The sequence below is a fragment of the Haemorhous mexicanus genome, chromosome 1, assembly GCF_027477595.1.
Source record: "Haemorhous mexicanus isolate bHaeMex1 chromosome 1, bHaeMex1.pri, whole genome shotgun sequence".
In the NCBI taxonomy this organism is placed as follows: domain Eukaryota; kingdom Metazoa; phylum Chordata; class Aves; order Passeriformes; family Fringillidae; genus Haemorhous; species Haemorhous mexicanus.
The window spans coordinates 159052995-159065943 of record NC_082341.1 but is presented as its reverse complement, the minus strand read 5'-3'; the positions used below and the strand labels follow the sequence as shown (position 1 = coordinate 159065943).

General features: G+C 61.7%; 1 protein-coding gene across 2 annotated transcripts in view; it reads right to left on the bottom strand.

Moving 5' to 3' along the window:
* Positions 1-1632: 1632 nt before the first annotated feature.
* Positions 1633-12949, bottom strand: part of NRBP2 (nuclear receptor binding protein 2) — a 51561-nt gene continuing 40244 nt past the window's right edge. The window contains exons 12-18 of one of the 2 annotated variants that reach the window (XM_059869123.1): positions 10563-10665; positions 10283-10333; positions 9664-9799; positions 8006-8059; positions 6941-7004; positions 6216-6271; positions 1633-4009 (exon numbers count right to left, since the gene is read on the bottom strand). In XM_059869123.1, the coding sequence (XP_059725106.1) occupies positions 3941-4009; positions 6216-6271; positions 6941-7004; positions 8006-8059; positions 9664-9799; positions 10283-10333; positions 10563-10665 (533 nt within the window). In that variant the 3' untranslated portion in view covers positions 1633-3940. Of the gene's footprint in view, positions 4010-4225; positions 4777-6215; positions 6272-6940; positions 7005-8005; positions 8060-9663; positions 9800-10282; positions 10334-10562; positions 10666-12949 lie in introns of those variants that run through there. The other variant, XM_059869115.1, reaches the window with a different exon arrangement.

Genomic DNA, 12949 nt, shown 5'->3' with positions numbered 1-12949 from the left:
TGGGATGGACCCCGTTAAATCCATGGATTTGGGGCTGGGTTGGACCCCGTTAAATCCATGGATTTGGGGCTTGGGTGGACCCGTTAAATCCATGGATTTGGGGCTGTGTTGGACCCTGTTAAATCCATGGATTCAGGGCTGGGTTGGACCCCATTAAATCCATGGATTCAGGGCTGTGTTGGACCCTGTTAAATCCATGGATTTGGGGCTGTGATGGACCCCATTAAATCTATGGATTTGGGGCTGTGTTGGACCCCGTTAAATCCATGGATTTGGGGCTGGGTTGGACCCCGTTAAATCCATGGATTTGGGGCTGGGTTGGACCCTGTTAAATCCATGGATTTGGGGCTGGGTTGGACCCTGTTAAATCCATGGATTTGGGGCTGTGTTGGACCCCATTAAATCCATGGATTTGGGGCTGGGTTGGACCCCGTTAAATCCATGGATTTGGGGCTGGGTTGGACCCCATTAAATCCATGGATTTGGGGCTGGGTTGGACCCCGTTAAATCCATGGATTTGGGGCTGGGTTGGACCCTGTTAAATCCATGGATTCAGGGCTGTGTTGGACCCCATTAAATCCATGGATTTGGGGCTGTGTTGGACCCCGTTAAATCCATGGATTCAGGGCTGGGTTGGACCCTGTTAAATCCATGGATTCGGGGCTGGGTTGGACCCCGTTAAATCCATGGATTTGGGGCTGTGATGGACCCCGTTAAATCCATGGATTCGGGGCTGGGTTGGACCCCGTTAAATCCATGGATTTGGGGCTGGGTTGGACCCCGTTAAATCCATGGATTTGGGGCTGGGTTGGACCCCATTAAATCCATGGATTTGGGGCTGTGTTGGACCCTGTTAAATCCATGGATTCGGGGCTGTGTTGGACCCCATTAAATCCATGGATTTGGGGCTGTGTTGGACCCTGTTAAATCCATGGATTTGGGGCTGTGATGGACCCTGTTAAATCCATGGATTTGGGGCTGTGTTGGACCCCGTTAAATCCATGGATTTGGGGCTGGGTTGGACCCCGTTAAATCCATGGATTTGGGGCTGGGTTGGACCCCGTTAAATCCATGGATTTGGGGCTGGGTTGGACCCATTAAATCCATGGATTCGGGGCTGTGATGGACCCCGTTAAATCCATGGATTCGGGGCTGTGTTGGACCCTGTTATATCCACGGATTCTCAGGAGGGATGTGCCTGGATTGGCCAAGGAGTGGCTGGGATCTGCTGGAATTGCTGGGGCCTGGGGCGGCTGCTCTGGGGGGACTGGGAATGGGCAGCTGTGAGGGGTCCCTGCATCCCTCCCTTTGGCTTCCCAGGAGCTGGGAATCAGGAGCAGGCTGGAGCAGAGCCCTCCAGAGGGACTGGGAATGGGCAGCTGGAAGTGTCCCCTGCATCCCTTCCCCTTGGGAGTGGGGAATCACGAGCAGGATGGAGCAGAGCCTGCACAGCCCCAGGGGGAATGGGCAGGTGGAAGTGTTCCCTGAATCCTTCCCCTTGGTTTCCTGGGAGTCAGGAACCAGGAGCAGGCTGGAGCAGAGCCCCCAGGGGGAATGGGAATGGGCAGCTGGAGGCGTTCCCTGTATCCCTCCCCTTGACTTCCCGGGAGTCAGTAATCACAAGCAGAGCCCTCCAGTGGGAATGAGCTTTATTGATTTGTCAGGTGGAACATTGGCACTGCTGGGGATGGAGCAGGGCTGGGGATGGAGCAGGGCTGGGGATGGAGCAGGGCTGGGAATGGAGCAGGGCTGGGAATGCAGCACCGCTGTGGATAGAGCAGGGCTGGGGCTGCAGCCCGAGCCAGGAGTGCAGCACTGCTGGGAATGCAGCACTGCTGGGAATGCAGCACTGCTGGGAATGCAGCACTGCTGGGGCTGCAGCCCAAGCCAGGAGTGCAGCCCGAGCTGGCTGAGCGTGGATGAAATCCCGGTGGGACGCAGCTGGAGCAGAGCGGGGCAGGTGGCAGCACACGGAGCTGCTGCAGGGAGTGGAACTCCAGCACGGAGCAGGAGGCCAGAGGCAGCTTCCCACGGCACAGGGGAGCAGCAGCAGCAGCAGCAGCAGCACAGAGCAGGACTTCAGAGCCAGCTTTCCCTGGCCCAGCAGCAGCAGCACTGGCACAGCACAGAGCAGCGCAGACCAGGGTGCCAGGGGCAGTTTTACCTGGCAGAGCAGGAGCAGCACCAGCACAGAGCAGGGTGCCAGGGGCAGTTTTCCCTGGCACAGCAGCAGCAGCACAGAACACCAGAGTGGTGCAGACCACCAGGACAGAACCAGAGCTGATTCCCCCAGCACAGAGGGAGCAGCAGCACCAGCACAGAGCAGAGCAGGGTGCCAGGGGCAGATTTCCCTGGCACAGCAGCAGCAGCACCAGCACAGAGCAGGGTGCCAGAGCCAGTTTTCCCTGGCACAGCAGGAGCAGCACAGAGCACTGGCACAACACAGGATGCCAGAGCCAGATTGCTCTGGCAGAGCAGGAGCAGCACTGGCACAGAGCAGGGTGCCAGGGGCAGATTTCCCTGGCACAGCAGCAGCAGCACTGGCACAGAGCAGGGTGCCAGGGGCAGATTTCCCTGGCCCAGCAGGAGCAGCACCAGCACAGAACACTGGCATGGAACACCAGCGGGGTGCAGATCACCAGGGCAGTGCCAGAGCTGGATATCCCCCGTGCAGCAGGAGCAGCACCAGCACAGCACAGAGCAGGGTGCCAGGGGCAGATTTCCCTGGCACAGCAGCAGCAGCACTGGCACAGAGCAGGGTGCCAGGGGCAGATTTCCCTGGTAGGAGCAACAGGAGCAGCACTGGCACAAACCCTGGCACAGAGCAGCGCAGCCCAGGGTGCCAGAGCCAGTTTCCTATGGCACAGCAGGAGCAGCACAGAGCAGGATGCCAGAGGTGGTTTTCCCTGGCACAGCTGGAGCAGCACAGAGCAGGATTTCAGAGCAGTTTTCCCTGGCACAGCAGGAGCAGGATTTCAGAGCCAGTTTCCAATGGCACAGCAGGAGCAGCACCAGCACAGAGCAGGATTTCAGAGCAGCTGTCCCTGGCACAGCAGGAGCAGCAGGAGCAGGATTTCAGAGCCAGCTTTCCCAGGAGCAGGATTTCAGAGCCAGCTCTCCCAGGAGCAGGATTTCAGAGCCAGCTTTCCCAGGAGCAGGATTTCAGAGCCAGCTCTCCCAGGAGCAGCCCCACACGGCTCTTGCACAGGGACAATTCCTGTTTGCAGTTCTCTCCCCGTGTGTCCCTGGCAAAGGGCAGCCCTGGGGTGGTGCCAGTGGCCGTGCCCCATCTCCAGGCCAGGCAGGAACAGGCACCAGGGCTCTCTCCTGAGAGATTCTGGAAGGCTGGAGGGAGAACTGGGGCATGACGAGGATTCTGTGGAGCATCAATGAGATTCCTGGTGGTGGGTCAGGGATTCCTTCTGGAGCCACGTCCAGCTCACACAGTCCCAGCTCACGGGGAGGGCTCTGAGCACAGGCAGCACGCTGGGGACCTCAGACCTGGAGAATTTCGGGGCTGGGAGCGGAATGTGGCAGGTGGGAAGCTCCAGGGGGCTCTCCAAGCCTGCTCCTGCCCTCCCCTCAGCAAGGAGCACTCCCGATGGCAGAGAGGGGGAAATCAGCGGTGGGACCTGCAGGAGAGGGGCTGACCGTTCCCAGGGGGAGATGGATCCGCCCGGGGGCTCCTGCAGCAGCTCCCAACCCCCTGGGAAGGGGCTGCCGGGGGTGCTGCCCCCTCCCCACAGCTCCCCTCGGAGCAGGACCAGGGCACGTCCTGGGACGGAGCTCCCGGGCTCGGCCGAGTCCTCTGCCGGCTGCTGCCTGCCCAGAGCGCGGGCTGGGCGGGTCCCCGAGGGCCCGGGTGGGTCCTGCAGAGCTGCGTGGGGCGGGGGAGCCCTTTGGGATCCTCCCGGGGGCGCCTCAGTCCCCTGGGCTGGGCTCACAGGGCTTGGGAGCGGTGCTTGTGGAAGGCGCTCTCCAGGAACGCGGCCAGCTTCTCACAGTCGTCCTGCAAACAGACAGGGTCCCTGACAGCTCTCCTGAAACATCCCTTTGCCAGGGTCTCTTCTCCTGAGAGGCCGGCAAGCTTCAGCCTCTCGGTGTTTTGCCGCTCTGGAATGTGATTTGGAGCTGTTTACCCAGCGTGTGAATTGGTTTTAATTAATGGCTGTGCTGGTGTTCACAGGGGGCCCAGGATGAGGGAAGAGAAGAGAATCTAACTCCATGGTCCAGAAGGCTGATTTATTATTTTAGGATATATGTCATATTAAAACTATACTAAGAGAATAGAAGGAAGGATTTCACCAGAAGGCTTGAAAGGAACAGAAAGGAATGATAATAAAATCTCGTGACTGACCAGAGAGTCTGAGACAGCCAGACTGTGATTGGCCATTAATTAGAAACAATCAGGTGAGACCAATCACAGTTGCACCTGTGCCATTCCACAGCAGCAGATAATTGATAATTATTGTTTACATGTCGTTCCTGAGGCCTCTCAGCTTCCCAGGGGAAAAGCTCCTGACAGAAGGATTGTTCAGAAAATATCATAACTACAAATGGCCAACCACAGCCCGCTGTGTCGAGGCTGTGAGCAGTCACGAGATTTCATGATCATTCCTTTCATTTCCAGCCTTCTGATGTCTCCTTTCTCTTTCTTTAGTGTAGTTTTAATATATCATTTCCTTTTAATAGAATAGATATCATAAAATAATAAATCAGCCTTCTGAAACATGGAGTCCGGATTCTCATCTCGTCCCTCGTCGGGGCTGCCTGCAACTTCCACAAGAGAGGGCAGCAGCTCCCTTTGCTGGGCTCTCCAGACACCCCCAGCCCCTCCCCGACACCCCCAGCCCCCCCAGACACCCCCAGACCCCCCAGACACCCCCAGACACCCCCAGTGCCCATCCCGAGCCCCTCCTGCGCTGGCTCCGCTCCTGGAGCAGCTTTGGGGTGCCCATGGGAGCACATGGAGGGGCTGGAGCGTGTCCAGGGGAGGGAATGGAGCCCCAGGAGGGGCTGAGGGAGCTGGGAAGGGAATGGAGAATCCCTGAGAGAGCTGGGAAGGGGCTGGGGAATCCCTGAGGGAGCTGGAAAGGGGCTGGGGAATCCCTGAGGGAGCTGGGAAGGGAATGGAGAATCCCTGAGGGAGCTGGGCAGGGGCTGGGGAATCCCTGAGGGAGCTGGGAAGGGAATGGAGAATCCCTGAGGGAGCTGGGCAGGGGCTGGGGAATCCCTGAGAGAGCTGGGAAGGGGCTGGAGAATCCCTGAGGGAGCTGGGAAGGGGCTGGGGAATCCTTGAGGGAGCTGGGAAGGGGCTGGAGAATCCCTGAGGGAGCTGGGAAGGGGCTGGAGAGTCTCTGGGGGAGCTGGGCAGGGGCTGGAGAATCCCTGAGGAGCTGGGAAGGGGCTGGAGAATCCCTGAGGAGCTGGGAAGGGGCTGGAGAATCCCTGGGGGAGCTGGGAAGGGACTGGAGAATCCCTGAGGGAGCTGGGAAGGGGCTGGAGAATCCCTGAGGGAGCTGGGCAGGGGCTGGGGAATCCCTGAGGGAGCTGGGAAGGGGCTGGGGAATCCCTGAGGGAGCTGGGCAGGGGCTGGAGAATCCCTGAGGGAGCTGGGAAGGGGCTGGAGAATTCCTGAGAGAGCTGGGAAGGGAATGGAGAATCCCTGAGGGAGCTGGGCAGGGGCTGGAGAATCCCTGAGGAGCTGGGCAGGGGCTCAGCCTGGAGCAGAGGAGGCTCAGGGGGCCCTTGTGGCTCTGCACAGCTCCTGCCAGGAGGGGACAGCCGGTGGGATTTGGGATCTGACCCAGGGAACAGGGACAGGAGGAGGGGGAATGGCCCCAGGCTGGGCCAGGGGAGCTCAGGGTGGGATCCTGGGGAAATCCCTCCTGGAAAGGGCTGTGCAGCCCTGGCACAGCTGCCCGGGCAGGGGGGAGTCCCCACGCCTGGAAGAGCTCCGTTAACACCTGGATGTGGCACCTGGGGATGTCCTCAGGGTGACCTCGGGTGTTTGGACTCGTCTTGGAGGTGTTCTCCCAAAGGAATGGTTCTGGGATTCCTTAGGGAACCAGCCTCCTCCCCTGGTGCTCCCCTGGCCCTCCCACTCAGAATTATTTGAGCTGCAGCTAATTAACACGTGCCACAGCGGGCAGCTCCCCCTGGAACAGCTCCTGGAGCAGAGATCCCAGAAATCCTGAGGGGCTGCAGGGGCTCACCTCGTGGATGAATCCATAGTGCACCAGCTCTGTGGCCAGATCCTTGGAGTTGTCAGCTGCAGAGACAAGGAGGAGAGGAGCATGGATTCAGCAGGATTCCCCAGGAAAGCCTTGGAGGGCTCAGCAGGCACAGCCTGGGGCAGGAGCAGCTGCCAGGCACCATTCCCCAGCTCCCTGAGGGAAGGGAAAGGGAAGGGAAGGGGGAAAGGGGAAAAGGGGAAAAGGGGGAAGGGGAAAGGGGGAAAGGGGGAAAGGGGAGAAGGGGAAAGGGAAAAATGGCAAAATGGAAAAAGGGGAAAAGGGGAAAAGGGGAAAGGGAGAAAGGGGGAAAGGGGGAAAGGGGGAAAGGGGAGAAGGGGGAAGGGGGAAGGGAAGGGAAGGGAAGGGAAGGGAAGGGAAGGGAAGGGAAGGGAAGGGAAGGGAAGGGAAGGGAAGGGAAGGGAAGGGAAGGGAAGGGAAGGGAAGGGAAGGGAAGGGAAGGGAAGGGAAGGGAAGGGAAGGGAAGGGAAGGGAAGGGAAGGGAAGGGAAGGGAAGGGAAGGGAAGGGAAGGGAAGGGAAGGGAAGGGAAGGGAAGGGAAGGGAAGGGAAGGGAAGGGAGAAGGAAGAAGAGGAGGCTGAGAGGAAAGGAAGGAAAGGCAAGGCAGGGAAGCTGGCCCATTCCATGCCCAGCAGGGGCTCCCCCACACCCCCAGAGGAGAGGAGCCCCCCTCCCTGCAGCACGTACTGGGCAGCAGGTCGTAGCTGAGCTGGCGGTGCAGCTTGTCCTCCAGGATCAGCAGGAGCGTGAGCTGCAGGGACAGGAGAGAGGGCTCGTGGCAGCCCTGCAGGGCAGGGGCTGGGGGCTGGGGGGTGGGCAGGGGCTGGGGGGCTGGGGGGACTGGGGGGACTGGGGGGTGGGCAGGGACTGGGGGGGCTGGGGGGACTGGGGGGACTGGGGGGTGGGCAGGGACTGGGGGACTGGGGGGACTGGGGGGTGGGCAGAGACTGGGGGGCTGGGAGGTCTGGGAGGGAATGGGGGAACTGGGGGGGTGGGCAGGGACTGGGGGGACTGGGGGAACTGGGAGGGACTGGGGGGACTGGGAGGGAGTGGGGGGACTGGGAGGGAGTGGGGGGACTGGGGTAACTGGGAGCTCCGGGAGAACTGGGAGCTCTGGGCACTGCTGGAATGGGGGAGCTTGGGGGGAACTGGGGGAACTGGGAGCTCGGGGGGAGCTTGTGGCTCCTTTGGGAATTCCTTCATTGCACAGGACAGCAGGGAGTTCTTTGGGCACCACGGAAACTGGCTGAGGCCTTTCCCAGCCAGACTTCTCAGTCCCATTTCCCAGTGCCAGTCCCATTTCCCAGTCCCATTTCCCATTCCCATTTCCCATTCCCATTTCCCATTTCCCATTCCCAATCCCATTTCCCATTCCCAGTGGGATGGGCAGGACCCGGGCACTCACATGCCACCGGCAGATTTCCCAGTCCCATTTCCCAGTCCCATTTCCCATTCCCAATCCCATTTCCCATTCCCAGCCCCATTTCCCATTCCCAGCCCCATTTCCCATTCCCAATCCCATTTCCCAGTCCCATTTCCCAGTCCCATTTCCCATTTCCCATTCCCAGCCCCATTTCCCAGTCCCATTTCCCATTTCCCATTCCCAGCCCCATTTCCCAGCCCCATTTCCCAGTCCCATTTCCCAGCCACATTTCCCAGCCCCATTTCCCAGTCCCATTCCCATTTCCCAGTCCCATTCCCAGTCCCATTTCCCATTCCCATTCCCATTTCCCAGTCCCATTCCCCACTCACATGCCACTGGCTCTTGTCCTCGTTCAGCTCCATGTTGCACTGCATCTGCACCACCTGCAAGGGCCCAGCTGGGATCAGCCTGGGCACGGCCCCTGTGCCCCTGGGCAGCCCTTGGGAATTCCCACAGGAACCCCAAATTCCTGTCCTGGCTCTCTCTGCCTCTGGGCAGCCCTTGGGAATTCCCACAGGAACCCCAAATTCCTGTCCTGGCTCTCTCTGCCCATGCAGCCCTTGGGAATTCCCACAGGAACCCCAAATTCCTGTCCCAGCTCTCTCTGCCCCGGGGCAGCCCTTGGGAATTCCCACAGGAACCCCAAATTCCTGTCCTGGCTCTCTCTGCCTGTGCAGCCCTTGGGAATTCCCACAGGAACCCCAGATTCCCGTCCTGGCTCTCTCTGCCCGTGCAGCCCTTGGGAATTCCCACAGGAACCCCAAATTCCTGTCCTGGCTCTCTCTGCCCGTGCAGCCCTTGGGAATTCCCACAGGAACCCCAAATTCCTGTCCTGGCTCTCTCTGCCCATGCAGCCCTTGGGAATTCCCACAGGAACCCCAAATTCCTGTCCTGGCTCTCTCTGCCTCTGGGCAGCCCTTGGGAATTCCCACAGGAACCCCAAATTCCTGTCCTGGCTCTCTCTGCCCCTGGGCAGCCCTTGGGAATTCCCACAGGAACCCCAAATTCCTGTCCTGGCTCTCTCTGCCCGTGCAGCCCTTGGGAATTCCCACAGGAACCCCAAATTCCTGTCCTGGCTCTCTCTGCCCGTGCAGCCCTTGGGAATTCCCACAGGAACCCCAAATTCCTGTCCCAGCTCTCTCTGCCCGTGCAGCCCTTGGGAATTCCCACAGGAACCCCAAATTCCTGTCCTGGCTCTCTCTGCCTCTGGGCAGCCCTTGGGAATTCCCACAGGAACCCCAAATTCCTGTCCTGGCTCTCTCTGCCTCTGGGCAGCCCTTGGGAATTCCCACAGGAACCCCAAATTCCTGTCCTGGCTCTCTCTGCCCGTGCAGCCCTTGGGAATTCCCACAGGAACCCCAAATTCCCGTCCTGGCTCTCTCTGCCCCTGGGCAGCCCTTGGGAATTCCCCAAATTCCCGTCCTGGCTCTCTCTGCCCGTGCAGCCCTTGGGAATTCCCACAGGAACCCCAAATTCCTGTCCTGGCTCTCCCTGCCCGTGCAGCCCTTGGGAATTCCCACAGGAACCCCAAATTCCTGTCCTGGCTCTCTCTGCCCGTGCAGCCCTTGGGAATTCCCACAGGAACCCCAAATTCCTGTCCTGGCTCTCTCTGCCCGTGCAGCCCTTGGGAATCCCCACAGGAACCCCAAATTCCTGTCCTGGCTCTCTCTGCCCGTGCAGCCCTTGGGAATTCCCACAGGAACCCCAAATTCCTGTCCCAGCTCTCTCTGCCTCTGGGCAGCCCTTGGGAATTCCCACAGGAACCCCAAATTCCTGTCCTGGCTCTCTCTGCCCGTGCAGCCCTTGGGAATTCCCACAGGAACCCCAAATTCCTGTCCTGGCTCTCTCTGCCTCTGGGCAGCCCTTGGGAATTCCCACAGGAACCCCAAATTCCCGTCCTGGCTCTCCCTGTCCCGGCTGACAGCAGAGGTGTCCCCGGAGCAGGGCTGGCAGCAGAGCAGGACCCTGCCCAGCCCCCACCCCTCACCTTCCTGGTCTCCACGTCGAAGGGCTCTGGCGTGGGGGTCTTGGCTTTCTGGGGGTCCTCCTGGGGCTGGGACAGGGCGCGGGGCAGCGCGTGCGGCCGGGAGGCTGCGAAGTTCATCAGGGGGTAAATCCCGTTCCTGGGGAGACACCGAGGGGGCACGGGGCTGATCCCACCCCTGGCAGAGGTGGGGACAGCAGGGACAGCAGGGACCCTTCTGTGTGCCCATCCCGACCCCACACCCCCCTGGGGACAGCAGGGACACTCCTGTGGGGACAGCTGGGGACAGCAGGGACACTCCTGTGTGTCCATCCCGACCCCACATACCCCTGGGGACAGCAGGGGACAGCAGGGACAGCAGGGACACTCCTGTGGGGACAGCTGGGGACAGCAGGGACACTCCTTTGTGCCCATCCTGACCCCACATACCCCTGGGCACAGCAGAGACAGCAGGGACCCTCCCATGTCCCCACCCCAGCCCCACATCCCCCTGGGGACAGCAGGGACACCCCCATGTCCCCACCCCAGCCCCACATTCCCCTGGGGACATCAGGGACCCTCCCATGTCCCCACCCCAGCCCCAGGTCCCCCTGGGGACAGCAGGGTGGCAGCTCACACCCACCTGACATCCTCCAAGAACTTGTCCAGCTCCAGGAAGGAAACCTCGGAGTACCTGGGCAGGGAACAGGACAGGGGGGTCTGGGGGACTCTGGGGGACTCCGGGGGGGTCCAGGGGGGTCAGGGGGGTCAGGGGGGCTCTGGGGGGCTGCTGCCCACGGCAGGGGGGGGCTCCAGGCTGGGGTCTCCAGGCTGGTGGGGGTGTCTCCAGGCTGGGGAGGGTCTCCAAGGTGGGGGAGGGTCTCCAGGCTGGGGTCCCCAGGCTGGGGTCTCCCCCTCCTCACCTCCACTGCACGCCGGGCCGGCCCTCCCTGCGGATCTCGGCCATCACCATGTTCAGGTCCAGCTCCTTGATCTTCTCCTCCACCACGTTCTCTGGCATCAGGTCTGGGGCAGGCACGGGGGGGTGGGTCCTGCAGCCCCTGCTCAGGGAGGGGCCGGGAGCCCCCTCCCCAGGCCAGGAGCCCCCTCCCCAGGCCGGGAGCCCCCTCCCCAGGCCGGGAGCCCCCTCCCCAGGCCAGGAGCCCCCTCCCAAAGCAGGGAGCCCCCTCCCCAGGCCGGGAGCCCCCTCCCCAGGCCAGGAGCCCCCTCCCCAGGCCGGGAGCCCCCTCCCCAGGCCAGGAGCCCCCTCCCCAGGCCGGGAGCCCCCTCCCCAGGCCAGGAGCCCCCTCCCCAGGTCGTGAGCCCCCTCCCCGGGCCAGGAGCCCCCTCCCCAGGCCGGGAGCCCCCTACCCAGGCTCTGCACATGGAATCACGGGGGGGTTGTGTGGGAGGGACCTTAAACCCACCCAGTGCCACCCCTGCCCTGACAGGGACACCTCCCGCTGTCCCAGGTGCTCCCAGTGTCCAGCCTGGCCTTGGGCACTGCCAGGGATCCAGGGGCAGCCCCAGCTGCTCTGGGCACCTGTGCCAGGGCCTGCCCACCCTGCCAGGAATTCCTTCCCAAAATCCCACCGAACCCTGCCCACCCACAGTGGGAACCCATTCCCCCTTTCCTGTCACGCCATCCCTCGTCCAAGTCCCTCTCCAGCTCTCCTGGAGCCCCTCCAGGCCCTGGGAGGGGCTCTGAGCTCTCCTTGGACCTTGGGGAGCATTCCCAGCTCTCCCAGGGGAGCATTCCCAGCTCTCCCAGGGGAGCATTCCCAGCTCTCCAGCCTGGCTCTCCCCTCCATCCTGACCATTCCCAGCTCTCCTGCCTGGCTCTGTTCTCCATCCTGACCATTCCCAGCCCTCCTGCCTGGCTCTGCTCTCCCTCCTGACCATTCCCAGCTCTCCTGCCTGGCTCTGCTCTCCCTCCTGACCATTCCCAGCTCTCCACCCTGGCTCTGCTCTCCATCCTGACCATTCCCAGCTCTCCTGCCTGGCTCTGCTCTCCCTCCTGACCATTCCCAGCTCTCCACCCTGGCTCTGCTCTCCCTCCTGACCATTCCCAGCTCTCCAGCCTGGCTCTGCTCTCCATCCTGACCATTCCCAGCCCTCCTGCCTGGCTCTCCCCTCCATCCTGACCATTCCCAGCTCTCCTGCCTGGCTCTGCTCTCCCTCCTGACCATTCCCAGCTCTCCAGCCTGGCTCTCCCCTCCATCCTGACCATTCCCAGCTCTCCTGCCTGGCTCTGCTCTCCCTCCTGACCATTCCCAGCTCTCCAGCCTGGCTCTCCCCTCCCTCCTGACCATTCCCAGCTCTCCAGCCTGGATCTGCTCTCCATCCTGACCATTCCCAGCTCTCCACCCTGGCTCTGCTCTCCATCCTGACCATTCCCAGCTCTCCAGCCTGGCTCTCCCCTCCCTCCTGACCATTCCCAGCTCTCCTGCCTGGCTCTGCTCTCCCTCCTGACCATTCCCAGCTCTCCAGCCTGGCTCTCCCCTCCATCCTGACCATTCCCAGCTCTCCTGCCTGGCTCTGTTCTCCATCCTGACCATTCCCAGCCCTCCTGCCTGGCTCTGCTCTCCCTCCTGACCATTCCCAGCTCTCCAGCCTGGCTCTCCCCTCCATCCTGACCATTCCCAGCTCTCCTGCCTGGCTCTGTTCTCCATCCTGACCATTCCCAGCTCTCCTGCCTGGCTCTGTTCTCCATCCTGACCATTCCCAGCTCTCCACCCTGGCTCTGCTCTCCCTCCTGACCATTCCCAGCTCTCCACCCTGGCTCTGCTCTCCATCCTGACCATTCCCAGCTCTCCAGCCTGGCTCTGCTCTCCATCCTGACCATTCCCAGCTCTCCAGCCTGGCTCTCCCCTCCCTCCTGACCATTCCCAGCTCTCCAGCCTGGCTCTGCTCTCCCTCCTGACCATTCCCAGCTCTCCTGCCTGGCTCTCCCCTCCATCCTGACCATTCCCAGCTCTCCACCCTGGCTCTGCTCTCCATCCTGACCATTCCCAGCTCTCCACCCTGGCTCTCCCCTCCCTCCTGACCATTCCCAGCTCTCCAGCCTGGCTCTGCTCTCCATCCTGACCATTCCCAGCTCTCCTGCCTGGCTCTGCTCTCCCTCCTGACCATTCCCAGCTCTCCAGCCTGGCTCTCCCCTCCATCCTGACCATTCCCAGCTCTCCAGCCTGGATCTGCTCTCCATCCTGACCATTCCCAGCTCTCCACCCTGGCTCTGCTCTCCATCCTGACCATTCCCAGCTCTCCACCCCGGCTCTGCTCTCCCTCCTGACCATTCCCAGCTCTCCTG